Raw genomic sequence first — 24,083 nt, forward strand, 5'->3', positions numbered from 1 at the left:
TGTAGTGCAAAATGGACGCGTGAGCGCGGTTGTGAGACGCAGGTCCAGCAATTGTAAACCCAGGTTTACCATGCAGTGTGGATGCTCGTGCACGGGCTTAGAAACACTGAGTCCATAAGCTTGGGTCCCACAAACCTGTATTTACAATGCAGAGTAGACACACCCCCATGGTCCATGCAACTGCCTGCGTGGTCTGGTAGGAAACTGGGCAGCTTTCACCAAATGTGTCAATTTTGAGGCAATTTGAAGTGGAAAAACGTTCTAGCAGAAAATTGCCAACCATTTAATTACTTAAAATGACAGTGTGAATACTTCTTTCCCAAACCCCTAATCAGTGTATTTGTGGTAGCCTAAAAGGAAGAGATGCAGCTGTCAATTTTGAAGACTTGATAAAAATCATACAACATACTTATTATATGACATCTGTTTTATTTTGATGGTCTAAATAAAAGAAGATTAATTTGAGGTTTATATTGCATATTAAGGTTCCATTTAGAAAGGGTTAATAATTAATAGGTGTTTTAATAAATGGATAATCAATTGTTATAGATTATTATAGAGTCCAATACTTCAGTAGAACCATGTTCTCTAATCACCTATAACACCTTCTACTGATGTGTTTATAACTATAACACATATTACTCTCATTTATAACATGCTTCTAACATCTATTATTAATCCTTTATAAATTATATATAATGGAACCATAATATAAAGAATGGCCAACTCAGATATATATTTTTGAATGCTTATGAAGTCTTTGATGTAAGTTTATTTAAAACCTTTGGTTTCAGTGAAAATACAGCATTTAATGTTTTCGTCAGGTGTTTTGAATTCTTCAGGAGCGTTCTATAGCAAAAGCTGATTGTGTGATCTGAAGCTGATTCACACACCTCTTTGTTTGTGGCCCAGATCATGAAGAAGTTCGTTAAACAAGCAATCATGCTGTTTTTTTACAGCACGCTTTTGGAATTTTGAAAATACAAAAACACTCGTTCAAAACTTCATCTGTGGACTAACAGATCCATTTTCAGGATTCAGAGTAGCAGCCTTGTTAGTCTGTATTCGCAAAAAGAAAAGGAGGACTTGTGGCACCTTAGAGACTGTCTCTAAGGTGCCACAAGTCCTCCTTTTCTATTTTCAGGATGTTTATTTTAGTAATGCACATTTGGCTTTTTTTCAGCATTCCCACAGCGAACAATCATTTTCATTTGCCAAATGTTACGAAACCTCTTATGTATAAATTTAGTCTTTTCTTGTTCGAAAGTGACCATCTTTTAAACGTAATTTTTTTTATTTTTATTATTTGTGTTGCAGTAGCACCTAAAGGCACCAGCCAAGATCAAGGCCTCATTGGGCTAGGCGTTGAACATAAATATCCTAAGACACATTCCCTGCCCTGAAGAGTTTACAATAAAGAGACAAGCTGGACAAATTATCCCTGTTTTTCACCTGGAGAACTGAGGCACAATTGAGACTAAGGGAAGTCGGTGGCAGAGTTGCGAATTTAGTTTGCATCATACAAGTCCCAGTCCCCATCTCTTAACCACAATCCAGCCATCAGCTGAGACCACAACCAAAGGGGACGATTTATAAATAAATGAAAATAAAAAAACATTATGCCCCAGCTGGGATTTAATTCACAAGGGCATTATTTGTAAAGCCAGTTGCAGTTTTTTTGACACAACAGTTTTTCCGTTGAAAAATGCAGTTTCATCAAATTTCAGTTGTTTTGTGGGGTGGTGTTGCATTTGACATTTTCAACAGGGAAAAGTGGAAATGAACCATTTGATGGGGGAAGAAAAGTAGGGACAAATCCATTCAGTTGGAGAACGTTCAAACATTTCAGTTTGACTTTATCTTTTTGATTTTACATTAAAAGATTAATTTTATTATAGTATTTATGTCTGAATAAATATAATTTTAAAGTGTGGAAAAAATGAATCAAAATGACAAAGATAAAATGAAAAGATTTTTACCTTATTGAAACAATATGTTTCCCTATCAAAATGAAATATTTCAAGAATCCCAAATCAAATTTTTATCGGAATATTTTGTTTTGCAGGAACCTTCAGAATACCATCTTTTCATTTTGATTGGGAATATTTTTTTCCCTCCAAAACGTCACAGTTTTCCTGCAGAACAGAATTTTCCAGTTCCCAACCAGCTTGAATTATTTTATTGTCCCTTTGGGTTATTCGAATCCCAGGGGCAGTTGACAGTTTCAAACAGGAACAGGTAACTGGAGAACTGAGTGCATCGTAACTCAAACACTTCATCCACAGGTCTCAAAGCACTTTATAAAGGTGTTTGCATATTGCTATCACCATTTTGCAGAGTGGGAGACTGAGACACAAGGAGGCTTAGGGCCACTGTCTTCACTGGCGTTTGGATCAGGTGGAGTGACTTGCCCCGAGCTAGGATTAGATCCCAGGTAGTCTCGGTCTGCAACCTGTGCACTGCTCACTAGACCACAGCATTTCTTCCTTGGAACAGGTAGAGCTTAAGATGCTGTTTTATTAAGATATTTAAAGATCGTGGCTAAGTGCTCTGCTGTTGGTGTGAACTCTATTGAATGTGGAACTTGGATTTCTCAAACGGGGCCATTGGAGTCGCACAGGGAAACCATACTCTCCTTGTGGATATTGGGTTGCTCACGTAGGAAGCCTGTCTTTAGGCCATGCTCCCCAGCTGCCCTTCCCGAGCCTGAACCCTAAAACCCCCACCTTGAGGGATGACAAAGGCTAGGAGGGGAGCTAATGCGGATTCAACTGCCTCCTGCCAGGAAATCTCTTGGTAGGTGAGCCTGGCATGCTGTATAGAGATGCCTTCCTTCCAATTCGCTCTGTTCCCATGAAGTTCACACTAAGGGCCTTGTGCAGGCTCAGGGAACAATATATGCTCTCTGCAGGTAATGTAGCTACGACTTTCTTCCTCTCCATAGTTCCCTTCCCATTTCTACCCAGCTTGTCTCATCACACTGCCCCTCACTTGCTCCTGCCATAGTTACACTAAAGTGGATTATCAGCTGAAGCAAAAAAAAAAAAAAATTTCCCTGCTCCTGCAGCAATGTCTGTCCATGTAAATATCAGTCGGCTCTTTCTTTGTGAATGAAGTTTGCAGCTTTGGGAGCTCTACTACACATCCTCAGTAGAGTAACCTCTTTATTGTGAAAGAGCGTCCTCGTGCAGGGATGCAGATGAACGGTGTGTGTAATAAAGAGAGTGGGATTTACAATAACCTCCAAATGAACGATGGCCGTGCTGGGAAATTGCACATCCGTTTAATACAGTGACCCTACGTGATATTCATGGAAATGTTTCCCCTGTTTATTATGGCAAGGAAAGTATTTCTGAGACTCAAGGAGGGAAGCAATGGACAGTGATACCCATATGGCTGTCCATCCTATGCAGCAATGTTGTCACGGTATCTTGTGTGTTCTCTTGTGGCTGTACTGTCCGATCTGTGCAGAGCAAGACTTGCAAACAGACATCATATAAGAATGTTTAGGATCCCACTGAAGATTTGGCATGACACTTGATTCTTTTTTCAATCAGTCTTTCACATCTGTCTTTGTCAAAGTGTTGCACAACCTTCATCGGTAGTGGTTCTCCATTCAGATCTGTCTTTGGCTGTGTCTTCCAAGTTATCAGTGTACCACATGAGCTGAGATTTTGCTTAAGCGCGTCTTTGAAGTGTTTACTTTGACTGTTCTTCTTGGGCTTGCCGAGTTTCAGCTCACCATAGAGGACTTTTTCCAGGAGTCTATCACCACCCGTTCTGATCACATGACCCATCCGCCTAACCTGAGCTTTGATCATCATTGCCTCTGGGCTGGTTGTTTTTGTTCTTTCAAGGACAAAGTGCCGGAATGGAACCTAGGAAGATAAGAGAGTCTAATGGAAGAAATTGTCGATTTGCCTACTGTACAGTGCTGCTGGTGGCAAAAGAAGCTATTGTTGACCCACTTGCTGATACTGGAAACCAAAAGCAGAGTATGAATCCTGTGACTGGTGGAGGAGAAAATGTATCACGTAGATTGCCAATCCCAAGCATTCAGAAAGAATGAGTCAGCCCGCCCCACCTCTCCTCAATCATAAAATTGGCTTAAAAATCATGAGATTTTAAACAAACGTGGGTTCTTTTTATTGGTTTTTGAGCCAGTAGGCTATGGGCTTTTCTCTACAGCTAGCCAATTATTTTTAAGAAAAAGAAAAAACCAGGATCCTCATGTACTCCAGGAGCTGTGGCTTTAAAAAAAGGACCAACTATCATGAAACTCCCAAGAGTTGGCAATATTGTAGTAATACCTGGTCTTACTGAATATAGCTCTTCAGACACAAGGGTTTCATGGGATTGCAAACATAGTCTCTTAACTCCCTTGTGAGCTAGATAAATATTATCCCCATCATACAAATGGGCAAACTAAGGCTCAGCGAGGTTAATAGGTTGCCGCTGTATCACAGAGTGAGTCACTGGCACGAATAGAACAGTAGGTTCTTGGCTCGTAGGCCCATGGTCTATCCACTCGACCACAGCATGTATTGCTCTTCAGCCCCAACATTACAGTCTGTTATTTTAATGGGAGCACTTGTGCCTTTTCCCCTCTATTGTTATCGTGTTATCAGCACTGCTGAAACAACAGTTTCCAATTAGCTACCAGCTCTCTAGTGTGTTTATATAGAATCATAGAAGTGTAGGACTGGAAGGGACCTCAGTAGGTCATCTAGTCCAGTCCCCTGCACTCACGGCAGGACTCCTGTTAGTTGTTTGTCTAATCTGTTCTTAAAAACCTTCAGTGACTTAGATTCTACAACCTCCCTAGGCAATTTATTCCAGTGCTTAACTACCCTGACAGTTAGGAAGTTTTTCCTAATGTCCAACCTAAACCTCCCTTGCTGCCATTTAAGCCCCTTGCTTCTTGTCCTGTCCTCAGAGGTTAAGAAGAACAATTTTTCAACCCTCCTCCTTGAAACAGCTTTTTATGTACACCCTTCCGCGATATAATGCGGTCCGATATAACACAAATTTGTATATAACGCGGTAAAGCAGCTCTCCGAGGAGCGGGGCTGCTTTACCTCCTTATATCTGAATTCGTGTTACCGTAAGCGGTTCCTCTGCACCCCCGCCCTTACTTGCTGCACCCCCCCGCCCCCAGCTCACCTCCACTCCGCCTCCTCCCACAAGCGCGCCGCAGCTCCGCTTCTCCTCCCTTCCAGGCTTGCCGCGCCAATCAGCTGTTTGGCGAGGGAAGTCTGGAAGGGAGGGAGGAAGAAGCGGAGTGGCAGCGGAGCACTCAGGGGAGGAGGTGGAGGCGGAGCGGAGGTGAGCTGGGGCGGGGAGCGGTTCCTCTCCCTACCCCGATATAACGCGGTCTCACCTATAAGACGGTAAGATGTTTTGGTTCCTGAGGACCGCGTTATATCGGGGTAGAGGTGTACTTGAAAACTGTTATCATGTACCCCCTCAGTCTTCTTTTCCCCCCAGACTAAACAAACCCAATTTTCTCAATCTTTCCTAATAGGTCACATTTTCTAGACCTTTAATTATTTTTGTTGCTCTCCCCTGGACTTTCTCCAATTTGTCCACATCTTTCCTGAAATGTGGCGCCCAGAACTGGACATAACACTCCAACTGAGGTCTTACTAGCACTAACAAAGTCCTTTTTCTGAAGAGCTGACGGTGAAGACTGGAGAAAGGCTACTGGGGTAACTGGCTCTAGGGATACCATGTACAGCTTCCTGCACCATTTAACCCAGCAACCCGCCCTCAGCAGCTCACCTGCCCTATTTGTGTGCGATTGTCTGCAGCCTTTAATTCCCCAGTGTGTCCCAGAATCCTTTGCCCAGGAAAAGGAGATGAATGGATAAGTGAGGTGAGAGGAGCACAGGGAGCAAGTGGGGAATTAGGACAGTCCTAAGACTAGAGGTGACGGCGAGGTGAGGTTGTATAGGGGGCAGATTTGAAAGAAGCTCTGAAATTGTTTTTGTGCATGGTACACATTTTTGGTGGCTCTGAACCCCATTTAAGCCTTAAATCCCTCCTAAGACTCTCAGTAAGGTCCAAGGAATAAATGCAGCCTTTGTGTTAAAGTAGTTGATTGTTTTTTACTGTGCTTTAAAAATTGCATTTGCTCACTTTTCTTTTTATTTCCAAATTGGGAGCTACTGTTTGAAATGAATGTTCTCCGGTTTAAGGGGGTAGTGGAGCTTTGTATTTTACACATGGAAGATGCGTGCAGAAGAGTGATGCAGTAAAGAAGGGCTTTCTGCAGATGGAGCTTTTGCATTGAACTTTGCTCTCTGTACACCAGCGTAAATCTGGAGTGGTTCCAGTGGCATTAGTCCAGCTAGTGTGGATGTATTGTGGATGCAAGGAAGAGCAGAACCTGTCCCTATGTTTCTAACCAGTTTACTTTTCTTCAGTTGCTTCAGTTGCATTTTTATTGGAAAAAAAAGTCTTTAATAGGATTCAGTGTAGGTGAAAATATGGCTGGCCTTCTAGCCCCAGAAGAGAAAGGAAGAACATTTGCACTGATTCCTGAATTCAGTGAAGAAGGCCCCAAAGAAGCACTTGCACATACACTTATGTGTAGACTTGGCAGAATTAGATCTTTTATTTTATAATTTAAGTGGATAATATTGGTTTATTTTATGCATTTTTTCCAATTTTTATTGACTTACACTTTCAGTTGTGCAAAATTGTGGGTTTTAAGTATTTTGTTTTTGTTTTTATCAATTTAAATGTTCACAGTGGTGGGGAGCTGGGAGGATGCCAGACAATAGGAGGGTTAGATTATAGTTATTTAATGACAGTCGACAGTGTATGTGTGCTTATGGTGAAATTGACATTGATCAACATTTACCAAGAAAAAATTAATTCTTCCAAGCCTACCTATGTGCAACCAATCTGTGGCTCCAAGGTCACCTGCTAAACCTCTCCAAATAACACAGGGTTGCACAACTTGAGCTACAGGAGATCTGTTAGTGTAGCTGTTTGTATCCTCTGTAGACGTGTGTTTCATGGGAAACGAAATCACATATGCTGGAACAGATCTAACATTCCATCCAGTTGAGGGCAATGGTGCACACACCCTCTGTCTCAAGGCCTGATCCTGCACTGAGACTATGACGCGGTTACTTACCATCTCGTAACTCTGATTCTATGTGGTTGTGGATCACGTCCTGCATCAGAATGTGCTATGACCTGGCTAAGATCCCTGCCCCAGCACTGAGGGCGCACTCCACAACAGTGCAGGCTTCTTCACCGCATTCTGCATGCAAGTCCCTATTCAGGACATATGCAAGGCAGCAAAGTTGTCTTCCATCCACACCATCGGTCAACAGGCGAGAAACGATGCGGCCTTCAGCAGGGCAGTCCTGCATTCAGCAACTCTGTAAACTCTGACCCCTCCTCCGGGGAAACTGCTTGGGAGTCACTTATTGGCATGGACACAAGCAAGCATTCAAAGAAGAAAAAACAGTTACTTACCATCTTGTAACTGTTGTTCTCTGAGATGTGTTGCTCATGTCCATTCCAAATCCCGCCCGCCTCCCCCTCTGTCGGAGTATTCCGGCAAGAAGGAACTGAGCAGGCAGCAGGTCGTCAGGGACCTATATGCACCGCCATGAAGGCACCACTCCAGGGGGCTCCACAGCCGACCCGACGGGGACCGCTCGGGTAAAACCTTCCTACACACGTCTATTGAAATGGACACGAGCAAGCATTCGAAGAACACACAGTACCATGAATAGTTCCATTGTAGTCCCATGGCAACACCCCAGCCCACCTTGAATGCTGCCTTGTCTGCTGGCCTATTTAGAGCCACCCCTCTTTTTTGTGCATAGGTCTCTTTGGGAGGGATCCTCTGCACAGCTCCACTGCAGAGGGTTAAATGATGCAGACGACCTTGGGCGCTTATCCCTACCCAGAGTGAATTCACACATTGAACACCAGATCAGAGTCTCCACCCCAGCAAAACCATCTTAAAGTCTCCGAACCGGAAATCTATTGGATTTACAAAGCAAAGGATGTTTCCTGTCAGTATAAAGTCTCATACAGTGTTGTTGGTCCAATAAAAGATATTACCTCACCCACCTCGTCTGTGTAAGTGGCACACAGTACAGGCAGAAGTAATGCTGAATGGCTTTCAAAGAGATGATGAGAATATAAATGCATTGTGATCAGAATTTGGATGAGAGCAGTTAATTTAAAAACCCCACCAAAGTGAACATGCAATGCTGTCTGCGTGGCTTTGAATCAGTTGGCTACACTCTACTTCCCCTTCCCCCCCAAAAATCTGTGGGAGTCTGTCTAAAGGTTTCAGTGATCACTTGGTAAAGCATTGCTTCTGTAGTGAATTATGAGGAGAAAACTACCGTGCTGGATGAAAGAAAGCTGTTTGAAAGAATTTGTTGAGCTGGCTTTCTTTGTTCGATCTGACTTCCGTGAAATGGCAGAGGTTGGCTTAGATCCTACAGATAGATTCAGCATGACGGGTCCTGTGTGGGAGAACCTAAGAAGAGTCTGCAATAAACATGTCCCTGTCGAAGGAAGAGACACAAAGTTACCTCAGCCCCATGGATCACTATTAGAAAAAAGAAAATGAGAGCAGTTAGGACAAAGACCCAAAAGAGATGACCGTGAGGAAGTCAGGCAACTGCTGTTGAGTTGGTTGAAATCAGTGTAAAAAAACAAAGGCCAAGATTATAAAAAGTGCATTGTGATTTTGGGTACTCAGGTAGAGACAGCTTAAAAGGGGCTTGATTTACAAGGGGCCGGGTGTATAGCACTTTCTGAAAACTGGGCAGCTGAAAATTGATGCATCCAAAATCACTAGGCATTTGGAAAATCCTGGGTGGTTTTTTTTCTGCCTGCCAGCCCTGAAAATTCCAAACTGGGTTCTGTCTGCGTCCCACATCATCACTAAGCACAAAGCGTCAGCGTCAGAACTGGGCTGACAACTTAATTGATGTGTGAGCCAAAATACAATGCAGCTTGTTGTCCCATAGCTCGGCTAGCTTCCTTTGGTGAATCTGCCACTCGCCATTATTAGAGACAGGATACTAGACTACCTGGACCGTTGTTCTGATTTGATTCTATATGGCAATTCCTGTGTTCCCACTGGTGTTTCAGATTAGACTGGAGTTTCTGATTCTAAAGCAAGCAGACAGGAATAGAACAGAGACCAGGAATGGTGAAAAAAGAAGGCATTTATACATAGTTTCTCTTCCAGCTATTGCTGTGCTTTAAATATATTAAAGGCCATAAATCTCCTGGTTCCGCCAGAGAAATTGATGCAAAAATGGTGCTACATAAGATATGGGGAAGTTAGAGACTAGTTTAATCATTATTTTACACAAGCTAAGATACAGTACTTTTAATTTCGCTAATTTAAATACATTTGGAAGATCTTTGGCTCTGTAAAACTGACTACATAGTTCAAATGCCATTAGAGAATGGGCTTTTAAAGAAGGCGCATAGGAGAGGAAAGAGCCAGTGTTGGGAGTCCTGAGTTCTGATCCTGTCTCTGTCACTCACTTTGGCATGTCAGGGGCCAGATTTCTAAATGTCCTTCAGCACCTATCTGCCTCTTTAGACTCCTAAGTCTGCCATGGAGGCTTCACTGGCATTTTTCGAGCTGCTGATCAGCTGCCATCACCCCCATATGCCTGCTTTCCTGCCCATCAGCGCCTAGGGGCTTAAGAGTCAGTGGTCAAAGTGCTACCCCACGACAAATGCCCAAAGCATTGAGAAATGGGGCTCAGACCTAGAAACAGCGCTGACTCCCCTACCAGAACTTCTGCACAGCTAACCCAAAACTCATTAGTTAATAGCTCCTGTTGGCTTCAAAGGGCTTTGGATCAGGCCCCTTGGACAAAAGCAGCCTCTGGTTTTGGCTCTCCTCCTGGAGACCCTCTGGGCTTGATTTTTTTCCAGAGACGCTGAGCACCCGTGGCTTTCATTGACTTCACTTGGAGTTGTGGGTGCTGAGCGCCTCTGGATATTAGGCTCACTTTGGGCACTCGAAGTGAATGCCCACATTCGGCATTTTGGTGCTTGATCTGTCTGCGCCTCGGTTTCCGGGTGGGTCATATGGGGAGAATAAACGTTTTCTGCCTCACGGGGGCGGGGAGAGGAGTCCTCAGGTAAATGTTCAGCCTGTGTCTGGGACATGTGAAATGCTGCACAGAATGAATGCGATCCATGGTTAGAACAATACAGCATCCAGGGGTATTACCTCAGCTACCAAATACTGATCGGTGTATCGCTAATGGTAGAAATGCTACTGACCCCCATGCACTTGAAAACAGGTACTGATCTAGGGCCAGCTTGTGAATAGCCCTCGCACGACTGTGCAGTAAGCTCCCTTCCTAGACTACCTTGCTAGACTTACCCAGATCTTCATGTGCTGTGTGGAGTGCAGTGGCTGAATTCCACTCACTCCCTTTAGCGAGCAAGGGGACAGCGATTCAGTGGAGACATGGCTCCTCCTCCCCCAATGCTCTGGTGGCTGGGGAAGGGGAATAGGTTGCATCTTTGAAGGGCTGCAGTAAATCACTTCACCTTCAGAGCAAGAAGGAAGAAGAGGTTAGTCTGCGGGTGCTGCGGCCTACACAGAGTTGTGCATAAGGGCACAATCTCTCCCATGGCTTTTGGGTCTCTGGTGGAATTATTTCATCTTTTGACACCTTTTAGGTCCAGTCCTGTTCCCACTAAAGTCAGCTGCAGCATTCGACTCACTTCAGTGGGAGCTAGATCAGGTCCTTGGTAGTTGGTCCTTACCTAGCACAGCAGCATCATTAGGTGTCTCAGAAATACTCAGATAAACAGACTAGACAGTTTCAGTTCCCACCAAATATCAGAATTTACTCCTACATTTAAGTCTGGCATAAAATTTCAGATTATGGAGCTATTTCGCTACTTTCTCAAGCCCCATAACTTCTGGAGAAATGAGCGCGACAGCAAATTAATGGCTCTGATTTGCAAGCGCTCAGAAGGTTTTGGATTCCCGTCAGTCTGGCTGTAGGCCAGCTAACAGCATTATCACTCCTATCAGTGAATTAACAGGTGACTTTCCCTTGTGTACAGAGCAGGGTAAAATGATGGGCTGGTATCTTATGGGGCTGCCTGAAGCTTTTGGTTCAGGAACGCTGCAGCCTAATCACAAAGAAGCAAATCCTTTTAGTTAAGGAAGGCCCAGAATGCAGCTGACTCAATGTGGTTTCCTCTGGGAAGGAGCAGGAAGTGGCAAACCTGTGTAAAAATTTACTTCTTGGTGGCCTTGAGGAATTGTGCTGCCTTTGTTGGTGAAAGCCTGTGAGCAAAGTCTGGGCCCAGTAATCTTCAAATTGGGGGTGGCCCAGCCCTTGTTCAAGACAAATGGCATAAATTATCTCCCAAGGTCCAGCCTTCACTTTGTGGGGAAGGTCAGGAAGAAAGTAGTGTCAGGCCAACTTCTGCAGCAGCTGTATTCTTTCCATTTGTTTGGAGCCTAGCCTGTCGGGCTTCCGAGCTGGATATGATATGGAAGCTGCCTTTGCCTTTGGGTAGTGGAAAGAAGTTGCACATTCATGCAGATAAAATTAAATCTATCAGCACCTTCAATACCCGTCATTATGCGTTGCTTTTGACTCTCCTGTGGAACCTGGCACCAACAGCCAGAATTGCTTTCAGCTGACTTTTGGGGGCTTGTCTACACTTGCAAGCTAATTTGAATCAATGTAGGGTGTGAACTTCAAGTACAATAACTATCCCTAAGTAACTTCATGTATGGACATTCCTATTCTAGAATAAGTGTGTCCACCCATGCATCACGGTCTCCCACAGTATTCTTGACACGGTCTCCCACAGTATTCTTGTCAGCAAGTTAAGGAAGTATGGGCTGGATGAATGCACTATAGGGTGGGTAGAAAGCTGGCTAGATTGTCGGGCTCAACGGGTAGTGATCAATGGCTCCATGTCTAGTTGGCAGCCGGTGTCAAGTGGAGTGCCCCAGGGGTCGGTCCTGGGGCCGGTTTTGTTCAATATCTTCATAAATGATCTGGAGGATGGTGTGGATTGCACTCTCAGCAAATTTGCGGACGATACTAAACTGGGAGGAGTGGTAGATACGCTGGAGGGGAGGGATAGGATACAGAAGGGCCTAGACAAATTGGAGGATTGGGCCAAAAGAAATCTGATGAGGTTCAATAAGGATAAGTGCAGGGTCCTGCACTTAGGACGGAAGAATCCAATGCACCGCTACAGACTAGGGACCGAATGGCTAGGCAGCAGTTCTGCGGAAAAGGACCTAGGGGTGACAGTGGACGAGAAGCTGGATATGAGTCAGCAGTGTGCCCTTGTTGCCAAGAAGGCCAATGGCATTTTGGGATGTATACGTAGGGGCATAGCGAGCAGATCGAGGGACGTGATCGTCCCCCTCTATTCGACATTGGTGAGGCCTCATCTGGAGTACTGTGTCCAGTTTTGGGCCCCACACTACAAGAAGGATGTGGATAAATTGGAGAGAGTCCAGCGAAGGGCAACAAAAATGATTAGGGGTCTAGAACACATGACTTATGAGGAGAGGCTGAGGGAGCTGGGATTGTTTAGCCTGCAGAAGAGAAGAATGAGGGGGGATTTGATCGCTGCTTTCAACTACCTGAAAGGGGGTTCCAAAGAGGATGGCTCTAGACTGTTCTCAATGGTAGCAGATGACAGAACGAGGAGTAATGGCCTCAAGTTGCAGTGGGGGAGGTTTAGATTGGATATTAGGAAAAACTTTTTCACTAAGAGGGTGGTGAAACACTGGAATGCGTTGCCTAGGGAGGTGGTGGAATCTCCTTCCTTGGAAGTTTTTAAGGTCAGGCTTGACAAAGCCCTGGCTGGGATGATTTAACTGGGAATTGGTCCTGCTTCGAGCAGGGGGTTGGACTAGATGACCTTCAGGGGTCCCTTCCAACCCTGATATTCTATGATTCTATGATTCTATGATCAATTCCGGAATAGCACTATGTGTAGACAAGCCTGCGGGCCTTCTCAGTGAGAGAGGATTCTGAGCTCCTCTGACTCCCATTCTGCCTTGTGGGCCGTGAGAATCAAAAAAAGAGGCAGATCGCAATGACCTCTGGCCACACCCTTTTCCTGCTCGTGACGTGCTCCCTGTGTTGGGACTGGGTGTTGGGGCACTGGAGCCTTTGTATGCTGGGGGCATTTCCCGGAGGGCACTTCTACCCTCTTAGGCTATGTCTACACTGCAATCCCAGGATGCGATTGCCGCTTGCAGAGACCTGTCTAAGCTCAGGTACTAGAGCGGTGAGGCCTTCAGCACAGGCTAGCCCCACAAGTGATTTCCCAGGGTTCCAGGCGGGCTTGTACAGCTGCCGCTGAAGACCGGGTTGCTGCAGCTTTGCTCTTCCGGTACCTAAGCTGGCTAGATAGCTGGCTGGGTATATCTCTGCGAGGTGCACTTGTACCCTGGGATTGCAGCAGAGACATACCCTTTAAGGTCCTTCTCTGCCACCAGAGCAGCATAAGGTGGCCGGAGTGTATGAGAAAATCAGTTCCCAAGATGATGCTTTAAGTTCTGAGTTATTTCTCATAGTGGCTTTCTCATAGTGGCGTAGACGTACTGGGCACCCCCGGGCAAGTCACTAAAGGGTAAGAATGTCCCTACAGGGTCGGACCAAAGGTCCGTCTAGCCCAGTGTCCTGTCTTCCAACAGTGGCCAATGCCAGGTGCTCCAGAGGGAATGAACAGAACAGATAATCATCAAGTGAGCCATCCCCTGTAGCTTATTCCCAGCTTCTGGCAAAGAGAGGCTAGGGACACCATTCCTGCCCATCCTGGCTAATAGCCATTGATGGACCTGTCCTCCATGCATTTATCTAGTTCTTTTTTGAACCCTGTTATTGTACTTGTTTAAAAGGGCTTCGGCCTGGACTCCTCATCTCGAAGTGAAAATTGAGCCTGCAACATTTGCGCTTGCACTGTTGTGTCTGCACTTGACATACTGTAGAAATCTGAATACTTGTCGCTCTAGCTACCCGACTGCAAGTGCAAACAGCCTTGTTAGAGATGCAAGCATTCAGATTTGCATCCACCACATGTGTTGCAGGTGCAAAAAAAAGCAGATAGAAGTTTTGCAGGTATATATTGCACCTTCAAAAGGGTAGGCACCCTGTCAGGAAACTTGGCATGCAACTGCTACCTGCCTCAGTTTCTCCAGGATTATACCAACCTCTCAGGTTGTGCCATCTAATTAATATTTACAAAGTGCTTAGAAAATCCAGTGTGGAAGGTGCTGTACAAAAATGCAAAAGAATATGATATGATTTCCAAGATTTACAATCAGGATTTTAAGCTTTCTTGGCTAATCTGAAAGTTTCTCAGACCGCAAACAAAAGGATTCCACATCAGTTGGGCCAGATCTTCCACTGGTGTAAGCTGGCATAGCTTCATTGACGTCAGTGGAGCTATGCCAGCCAACAGTCGCTGAGGATCTGACCCTGTGTTTTTAGCACTATAGTTACTGCATGCTGCTAGGGGATGATGGTCTCTAAATCCTCTATCCAGTTGCTTGTTCTGAATGAAGCTTCCAATTTTCCTTTGACTATAATTTATTTTCTTTTGCAGCTAACATTGCTATGTTTAGAAATATAACAGTATCTCTGTTTATCAGTATATTATCTAACCCTTGTGTAAATTGGGTCTGAAAAAAAAATCTGATCTCTAACTCCCAATTATAGGCAGGTGAAATTAGAATGTATCCTCAGAGCTCATCAGTTGCAAAAACACAAGATTAACTACAGGAGGTTTTTTGTACTAAGACGGAGGCTTTCTGAGTTCCCGAAGGGGCTTGAGTGCCCAGTTTCCACTCCTTTTAAAAGGAATTGCGTATCTAAATCCCACAGATGGCTTTGTAAATTCCAGCTTAAATCTAACAAATTAGTTAATGCTAAATCCTAAGAAGATACAGGTGTGTGTTGTTTGGCTAGAAGATAGTGGATCAGATATTGTGAAGCAGAATAGAAGTACCTAGGAATTTGATTCAATCCTTCCTTAGCTTTTCACAAACATATTTATTCAGTAGCTAGTTAGTGATGTCCTAAGGGCTGCTTTGTCTGTTACCTGGGAAGAATGCGGTGTGGAGTTTCCATGTTACTGCCTTGTCAGTGGGTTGGATGTGATCATGGCTTTTGTCCTCTGGGGTGATTTATAAAACATTCAGAGATACCTTTTAATAACAAGTGTGAGCCTAAGTGGTGAACATGAAGCTTGTGATTGGGAAGATGCCACTGGTCATCCGCCTCCTCATCTGGTGTAAATCAATGTCCTTGACTTCCATGGAGCGACACCTACTTCCACCGGCTAAGGATATGACTCTGTGTGTGTGCGTGTGGACTCTTTGGGGCCTATTCTTTCATAGTGCAAACTGTATTTGCATCTAAAACTTTAAACTCTTGGCTCTGTTTTCTGTTGGATACAGCAAACGCCCAGAGCTGATAAGCCCATGGCCATACTTGTCGTGACCATGGAAAGTGGCTCTATAATGTACGTGGCGTCCTCTGCAGTGCTAAATGTTTCTTTTATTTTTTCCCCCAGCAATCAAAGAGAAGTACACCGACTGGACGGCATTTCTTATACACGATCTGACAGGTTCCCGAACGGCACCTGCAAATTTACTGGAAGGCGTATGTATTAGATTGCAGTTTATATTTAATAACATGGCACAATGTTTGTATTATAGCAATGTTCAACATTAAAATATAGGGCTCTGTGCTTGCAGTGTCTGTGTATCCCCTTTGGGTGTGTCTGCACTGCACTTGGGAGGTGTGATCCTGGCATAGGTAGATAGACTCTCACTAGCTCCATTTAAGTTAGCCCGCTAAAAATAGCTGTGTGGACATAGCAGCGGGGGCCGCGGCTTGGGCAACAAAAATGATTAGGGGACTGGAACACATGACTTATGAGGAGAGGCTGAGGGAACTGGGATGGTTTAGTCTACGGAAGAGAAGAATGAGGGGGGATTTGATAGCTGCTTTCAACTACCTGAAAGGGGGTTCCAAAGAGGATGGCTCTAGACTGTTCTCAGTGGTAGCAGATGACAGAACGAGGAGTAATGGTCTCAAGTTGCAGTGGGGGAGATTTAGGTTGGATATTAGGAAAAACTTTTTCACTAGGAGGGTGGTGAAACACTGGAATGCGTTACCTAGGGAGGTGGTGGAATCTCCTTCCTTAAATATTTTTAAGGTCAGGCTTGACAAAGCCCTGGCTGGGATGATTTAGTTGGGGATTGGTCCTGCTTTGAGCAGGGGGTTGGACTAGATGACCTCCTCAGGTCCCTTCCAACCCTGATATTCTATGATTGGGGTAACCACCTCAGTTTGGACCCGGGGGCCAGGTGGGCATGGTCTTGGGCTGCTAGCTTGAGCCGCCGCTCCTGCCGTAACATCCACGCTGCTAGTTTTAGCTCACTAACTTAAGGAGAGCTAGCGTGAGTCTGTCTACCCATGCTAGGATCACACCTCCCAGCTACAGTGTAGACATAACCTAATGGGGCTGATCCAGTGCCCATTGAGGTCAAAGGTGTCTTCCTACTGGAACCCTATAGGAGGGAGTTCATATCACCTGTCGGCGCAAGTAAGAGATACAGGAAGCCCCAAAGGCAGAAGAATCTACGTCTCTTCACTGTGGAGTTTGAGGGAGGGGCCTGAGGGGGTCTGCCCCATGGAGTACAGCGCTACAGGTCTCTCCAGCCAGCCGGGTGTTAGGGTGTCGAGCCAGCAGACAAGTGGGGGTGGAGATTCGCTGGATCCACTGGTCAGTCCATAGGCCGATGCTAGACAAAGCTGTGGGGTGGCTCTGCCCATGTAGGGAGAATTCATTTTCCCTCTGACCCCCTGGATCTCCCCAGCGCAAAGTCCAGTCACTCTGGGGACAGGATTTGGCGATTAGTGCACAAAAGCTCTGCTGGCAATAGGGAGTCTCTCTGTTTTGCTCAGGTGAGATGAGGGGACGTGTAAAAACACAGCCAGCTGGTTGAAGCTCGAGGCACCGAGCATGTTTGCAAGGTGAACGACATCCATGCCAAACTCACCCCATGTCAGGCTTACTTAAAAGTGCCAATCCCAAACCAGGGTCGTGGCAAGATGTGCTAAGGCACACAGTCCCCGTCGAGTAAATCTTGGCCCCATTTATGGTTTCATCCTGAAACTGTGTGAAATTGGCAGCTTCCCTGTCAGGACTCTCAGTGCTCTCGTCTGAATGCTTCCTTGGGGGTTTGGCAGAAAGATTTTCCTGCAGGCGCAATCGCTTACAGTAACAACTGGTGCGATAAGAGATGCCTGCAATACGTATGGTAGCACCGCCTAGTGGTTCAGACATATACAGAACAAGCTTGCAGGATCTGCAGTGCTGGGATATTCCCTGAGGAGATTGGTCTTCTGCCCTGCCTTGGATGGATTCATAGTAAACGTGTGGTTTACAGCTGTGTAAACACTTATTTACCTTTCAAATGCAGATGCATTTCAAGACACTCCTCGCTTTGATCGCTTTGCTTCTGCCCACTCATGCAAGTCACACACACACACACACACTCGTTTTTAACGACTGTGGGTACTTCACTAGTTAGCCACAGGGTAGGCTTAGTAGAATATCACCAGGGTTTTTCAGTCCACAAGGCCAAAAATCCTAAACATTCAAAGAAACAGGGCATGGCTACAGTGGTGCAACTGTAAGCTCTCTAATGTAGCTGCTCTTAGCTGGAGAGAGCTCTCCCAGCGGCTTGTCTACTCCAGCCCCTGCGGGCGGTAGAAGCTCAGCGCTGTCCACACTGGCACTTATGTTGGTGTAATTTATGCCACTCAGGGGGTCAGTTAGTCACACCCCTACACAACCTAAGTTATGTCGACATAAGGTGTAGTGTAGACATAGCATCACGGCAGGTGGATCCACAGTCACTTTCATGCTCCCAGCTAGACTATGCAGAGAGCCTAAGGGCTTGATGCCCATCTCACCCTGGTGCAATTCCAAACCAGTGTGAATGGGATCAGAATAAGCCCCTATTGTGGGCTCTACCCTACCTCCTTTGATGTTGGTAGAAGAAACAGGCAGGCAACAAGGGCAGAAGTGTGGAGGGAGGAAACAGCAGCTTGGATAGAAACAATTTGCAATCTTGTATTTAATGGTGTTCTGCTCTGTTATGTGCGAGGTATGTGGGTAATACAGGACATCATGCTGAGTTTGTAACCCACTGGTAAATAGAATTACTGTTAATCAGCACTGCAGATCATGTTATCATTGCATATTGATTTAACAAGGTAATTTTCTGTATGGAGCTGTTCATAAAAGGGTTCTTGCTGTACTTTCAAAATTAATACTCAATACAATCCAAATATTAATGTTAGCATTCTGCTCTCATGGATAAGTGACAACTGATTGTTTGGCTTAGCTTCTAGCGTGCAGATCAGAGAAGCAATATTAGCTTTATAATGGCCAGACATCTATTATAATAAATTAAGTCATTACAGTGTTACTATATCCTTTGATGTTAAAGAATGTTTTATTGCACTGAAGCAACTGTATGGAAGAAAAATCACATTAAATCAGAATTCCATGATGTTGTTATATTTAGAAACAGCATTTTGCCATGACATGATCCTTTGAGATTGTATGGATGCATTTAATAAATTCAATAAGAAAGTTGCTAATACTATAAGCAAATGTATTGCACTGAGATGTGTCAACTATTCACAGAGCTGGTTGAAAATGTTCATGTTACACAATTTCAAACTTATTTTTTACAATATTAAAAATAAATGGGAACAAATTCCAAAAGAAATATTGTGATTCCAACCCTCCTCTCCATTTTGTTGATCAACTCTAATGCTGGCTGAAGTTTGAATTTCAAATTTTTGCAAATTTTTGGAATGGGGAAAAAAGGGACATTTTTTTTTTCAAATCCTGGCTTCCCCCCCTTTTTTTTTTATTCCAACCAGCCCTAGTATGAACCATTTGCAAAGTCTTTTAGAAATCCCTATAAAAGCTATTGGTTTTTACTGTCTGTTTCCTTCAACAGGCTTGGTACACAAACAGCTAACAGTTTAGGCCCTGATCTTTCAAACACTTACGCACATGCTTAATTTCATTGCTGTGGGACTGCTTGCAGAAACAGGGTTGCCAACTCTCGGAATTTTATCGTGAATCTAACGATTTTTTTAGTGTGTTTCTTAAAGCCCCAACTCCTGGAATCAAGAGATTTGTGCATGAGAATATTAGCTTTCATTTAAAAAAAAAAAAAAGTATGTTTCTAGCCCTCATGAATTTCAGAGAAAAGCTTGAAAATGTGAGTCAAGTGCACTCTAAAGGCTCAGAAACCCGAAGGGAAATAAAAAGAATCCACAATTTATTATTTTGGGGAGGGGGGACCCCACTCGTGATTTTTATCCCAGTTGCATGATTTTTTTTTTTTTAGAGCCTGACTCATGGTTTTGAGTGCTTGAGGTTGGCGGTGCTGCAGTGGTAAAGCTGAGCCTGTGCATAAGTGTTTGCAGGATTGGGGCCTTAGAAGGTACTCGGTGTGTAAGGAAATACACCTTGTCATTGGGACCTCTTGTTTCACTTTACAGAATCAGCTATGAGGGCCTGATCCAGAAATCCGCTGTCTTTTAGCTCCTGATCTCATGCATTTTGAAGTCAATGGGTGTCTTCCATGGACTTAGTGGCCTTCAAATTCCCCCAATCTTGCCCCCATTGAGATCAGTGGGAGGATTGCCACTGGCATCAGTGGGAGCAGGATCAAGTCCGTGGTGAATGAGAGCTCTGTGCACAGGGGGCTTTCAGGATCGTGCTCTGAGTAGCATGCCTTCTAGGTTAATTTCAGGGCCCAGTCCTGTGATGGGATATAGACCCTAAACACCACTTAAAGTCAGAGGGGGTGAAATCCCCTAGCAGGACTGGGCCTTGAGTCCTTAGGAAGAATCCTACTAGGTGGATTCCTAAGAATCCTAAAAGGTCCAACTGCAATTTTATTTTTTTGTTGGTTGAGAAATTAGCACAACTGTTGTTTTCTGTTTTCTTCTGAATTTGCACTTGGAAGCCGTTGGGTAAAAGAGAAGGAGAACAGACTGTTTGCTGATAGCTTGGATGATGGTGTGAAAAACAAAAATAATCTTCTGCTGTCGTCTGTTTCCTTGAGACGTCTTCAAATAAAATTTAAAATAAGGAGTTTTGCTTCTATTCAAACAGCCTCTGCGAGGAAAAAACCCTGTAGACCTCATTACAGTTGATTCCTTAATAGAGCTGCAGGATTCCCAGAACCCTTTTCAGTACTGGATAGTTAGTGTGGTTGAAAATGTTGGAGGAAGATTACGCCTTCGCTATGTGGGATTGGAGGAGACTGAATCCTATGACCAGTGGTTGTTTTACTTGGATTGCAGACTTCGACCAGTCGGTTGGTGTCAAGAGAATAAATACAGAATGGACCCACCTGCAGGTAAAATGGCTTGTTAAAAATATGCTCTCATCGTTTACATTTGAAACCTGTTTGTTTGTTCACTGAGAATGCTGTGGGGTCTGCTGTCCATTTCTTCTAGTTTATCAGTCAGGGTTTTTTGACCACTAGTTACTCAGTTTAAACCTATTAGGCTGGTGGATTTGGTTAAGGGCGAAGGGCATGTGGATGGTTTTGTGGCTCAGACTCTGACTTAGGTGACCTAGGTTCAATTCCCCGCTCTACCATAGATTTTCTATATAATCTAAGGGCAAAACCCTTTACTGCTCTGCCCCTCATCTATGAAATGGGGATAAAGTGGCTTCCTGTGGGCTTTATGGCAAGCTGGGGCACGGTAGAGTCAGCTCTTGTTTGCAGTGCAAGAACTTGTAGTGTAGACCAGCTCTTTGTCTAAGTTGGCTATGATAGGTTGTAAGTTCTTCAGGGCATCTGAAGAAGTGGGGTTTTTTACCCACGAAAGCTTATGCCCAAATAAATCTGTTAGTCTTTAAGGTGCCACCGGACAACTCGTTGTTTTTCAGGGCAGTGACTGTCTGTTACTATGTTTGTACAGTCCCTACTACAGTAGGGACCTGATCTCTGACTGGAGCTTCTAAGCACTATTGTAATAATAACAATAATATAATGAAAGTCTCCTGAGAAATGTGTTTTGGGACATAATGTCTCATTCTGGTGTAAACCAGAAATAATTCCAGTGAAGTTAATGGCACTGCTGCAATGTAAAATTGGAGTGAAAAGGCGGAAAACCAGACCCATAGTGTAGTGGCTTTGTATAAGTAAGTAACTGAGTGGTGCCCTCTAATGGCTAGACTCCCAGAAAGGGTAAGGGACCTACTACTGCTGCTGGCTAAGGGAGCTTTCTTTTAGTGCAGATGGTAGAAGCCTGACTTTTTAGAGTTGCAAGTCCACGATTATACTTTCCAGTTCCCCTAAAGCATGTGCAGTTTTTATACCAATTGTGTCCGTTGTTGCTATGTTAGAGTAGGACCAAATTTGACTTCAGGGGACAGCCTGAGGGATGAATTTTCCCCGTAAAGTTGGGCTGGACTGGGCAAATCTTGTCAGTTTCGTTTTGAAGGAAATCTTTTTTCGATGCTTTTCCTCTTGGGTGAGAGTTACTTTCATCTGCACCCCTGAGAGCTGCCCCGAGTTACGGATTCAGTCGAAGACGACAACTCAAAACGAAACTCAGCCAATGGCACATTTTGCATGGCATCGCAAAGTCAGCACGTTTGCAGCGTTATGCTTTCTACCCCAAGTCACAAAGCAGCCTGCAGGTTTACTTGCAACTTGACTCAGCATCATCAAAACGTTTACCTCAACTCAAGTTATGGCTTGTAGTGAAACCCCAGACCAGGCAAAATTCCCCTTGAGGAGTAAGGATGATTTCTGAGTTAAGGCACAGGAGATGTGTTTTCTATCCCTAACTCTTCCTTTGTCCCTGGGGGCAGGTCACTTAACCTCTCTGGGCTTCAGTTGTCCCATGTGTAATAGAAGGAGTCTTTCTGTTGATTTCAATAAATGTTGAGTGTGGGAGAGTGGGGATTATCCCTGTGAAGGTATTTTTAATGCTGCTTTCCTTCTGTGTTGCAAATCATTAGAGCAGTTACCAGGGTGAACACATTGATGCAGGTCAGTGTTACAAATTTTTGTCAGCATAGCTTTGTTGGTCAGAGATATGAAACCCCCTCCTCCCCCCCAGCTGACATAGCTATGCCAGAAACTACCAGCGTCCCCACCATGTAAATGTAGCTGTACTGACAGAAGAGTGCTACCATGGGGGGTAGGCAGGGGAATATTGCTATGCCAACAGAAAAACTCCTTCTGTCAGCATATGCTGCACCTCTACGAGGGGTTCTGCTTGTATAGCTGTGTCAGCAGAGCTGGTGTCGTGTAGACTAGCCTTGTGTTGTGTAGTAGTCTGTGGGTCACAAAACCCCACCTTTTCATTGCTCGTCTCTGACGACTTGCTGGCCAACTTAATTCTCCGTAAACACAACGTAGGGACTGTTGTGGTTACCTCTGTCCTTTCTGCTTTTTTCTTCCATTCTCATATTTGTTTGTCTCGTTGCTTGTCTTTCCTTTGTTCTGGGCTCCTTTTAGTGTCTGTTTTTTTCTTTTTCTTTTCTCTAACTTAGTTATTTGGCTTTCTTTCACTGTTCTTATTCTCTCTCTCTCTCTCTCTCTCTCTCTCATTTTCCTGCTCTCTTTCCTTCTCGCCTTGCTCTTTGCTTTCTCCCCATCGTTCCCCCACTGTTACGTGGGCGACTGACACACTAGTGTAAATCTGAAATGACCATTGAAGCCAGCAAGCCAGCTCTTCATTATAGCATCCAGTGGCTTCAATGGAGGTACGTTGTGTCACACCCGCTAAGCTTCTGTTCCAGTGGAGTTACACCAGGGTAACACTGGTGTGAGAGGAGAATCAAAGCCCTTGCTTCTGTCCCTATCTCTCTGTCCAGCTCTTTCCTGATTAGTTCCTTCCTAATCCCTACTATTCCCCAGTTGTTTTGCCAGCTGTCATGCTCTCCACTCTATGGACAAGTCAAATGGCAATGTGAAATCGATTAGGCTTCTAGTCTTATAACTGTGGACCAGCCCCTTAGAGGTCCCTGATCTTATGTTGTTTGCTCTGCTTCTGGAGCAGAGCAGAGACAAAGGTGCTGGTAGTCCCACTTCATACTCAGTACAGTTTTTTGGCCACTCGATGTCCAGCTTAGAAACAAAGGATTACAAGACTCATTAGAGATATTGTATTGTTACTAAATAGACACCATTAATCTGGGAGAGAAAAATGGAGGCTGCAACAAATTGAATATAATTTCCAGTAAGTAATTCCTTATGTGGCAGCATAATTTCCTTTTACGCGTGTTAAATTATTTCCTAGATTGGAGATAAATGCCTGCAGATTGTGCACACAACATTTGATTTCGTACTTGCTGAGCATCAGCGTTCAGCTGAGAAGAAAGTCAGTTGTATGCGGGCGAGTATTTCCTAAGGATCCCTGCCAAGCAATGGCCATGCGGGCAGCCATCCGCCACTCAGTGAGTGGAGACTTTGGGCCACAGACAAAACTTGAAACATTCAGGCTGAAATTCCACCAGGGGCAGAGACGGCCAGCAGAAAGTCTGTGTGTCACTCACTAGTGAGTGTGTGTTACTGGTTTCTATCTCTTATGAGCCACAGAATATAGGAGTCTTCTACAGCTCCTGCTTTTGCTGAAACTGTAGTAACTGATGCTTTTAGCTTTGGCGGCTCCCAATTCAGTTCTCTTTGCAATGGTCAAGATGGCAGCCATCAGGTATGGGCCACTTAAGTCCCAATTAGAGCTCTCTATGCAGTGATGAATGTCACCCACTGTGTGCAGGGCATGTGAATTTTTCCAAGGTGCCAGGTTTCTAGGAGTTAGTGTACCTATGGTGTACGTCCAGAGCTCCTTTCCTCAGGATCTTCTAAGAGATTTCTCTCCTCATCGGCCTGTGGTCCTGAAGAGACCATCTCCTCTACTGCATCCCTTAGGCGGTTCAGCAAAGCCCATGGCAAGCCCAGGAAGGCAGTTAACTAATGTGAAGAATGTAGTGAAGGTGCA

General features: G+C 44.6%; 1 protein-coding gene across 3 annotated transcripts in view; it reads left to right on the forward strand.

Annotated features, from left to right (window-relative positions):
• The window catches only part of SFMBT2 (Scm like with four mbt domains 2), a 194,804-nt gene that overhangs the window by 77,843 nt on the left and 92,878 nt on the right, over positions 1-24,083 (forward strand). For all 3 annotated transcript variants that reach the window (XM_077836919.1, XM_077836910.1, XM_077836926.1), the window contains exons 5-6: positions 15,586-15,674; positions 20,230-20,476. In XM_077836919.1, coding sequence (XP_077693045.1) covers positions 15,586-15,674; positions 20,230-20,476 — 336 coding nt within the window. The remainder of the gene's footprint in view (positions 1-15,585; positions 15,675-20,229; positions 20,477-24,083) is intronic.

The sequence above is a fragment of the Eretmochelys imbricata genome, chromosome 1 (genome assembly GCF_965152235.1).
Source record: "Eretmochelys imbricata isolate rEreImb1 chromosome 1, rEreImb1.hap1, whole genome shotgun sequence".
NCBI lineage: Eukaryota > Metazoa > Chordata > Testudines > Cheloniidae > Eretmochelys > Eretmochelys imbricata.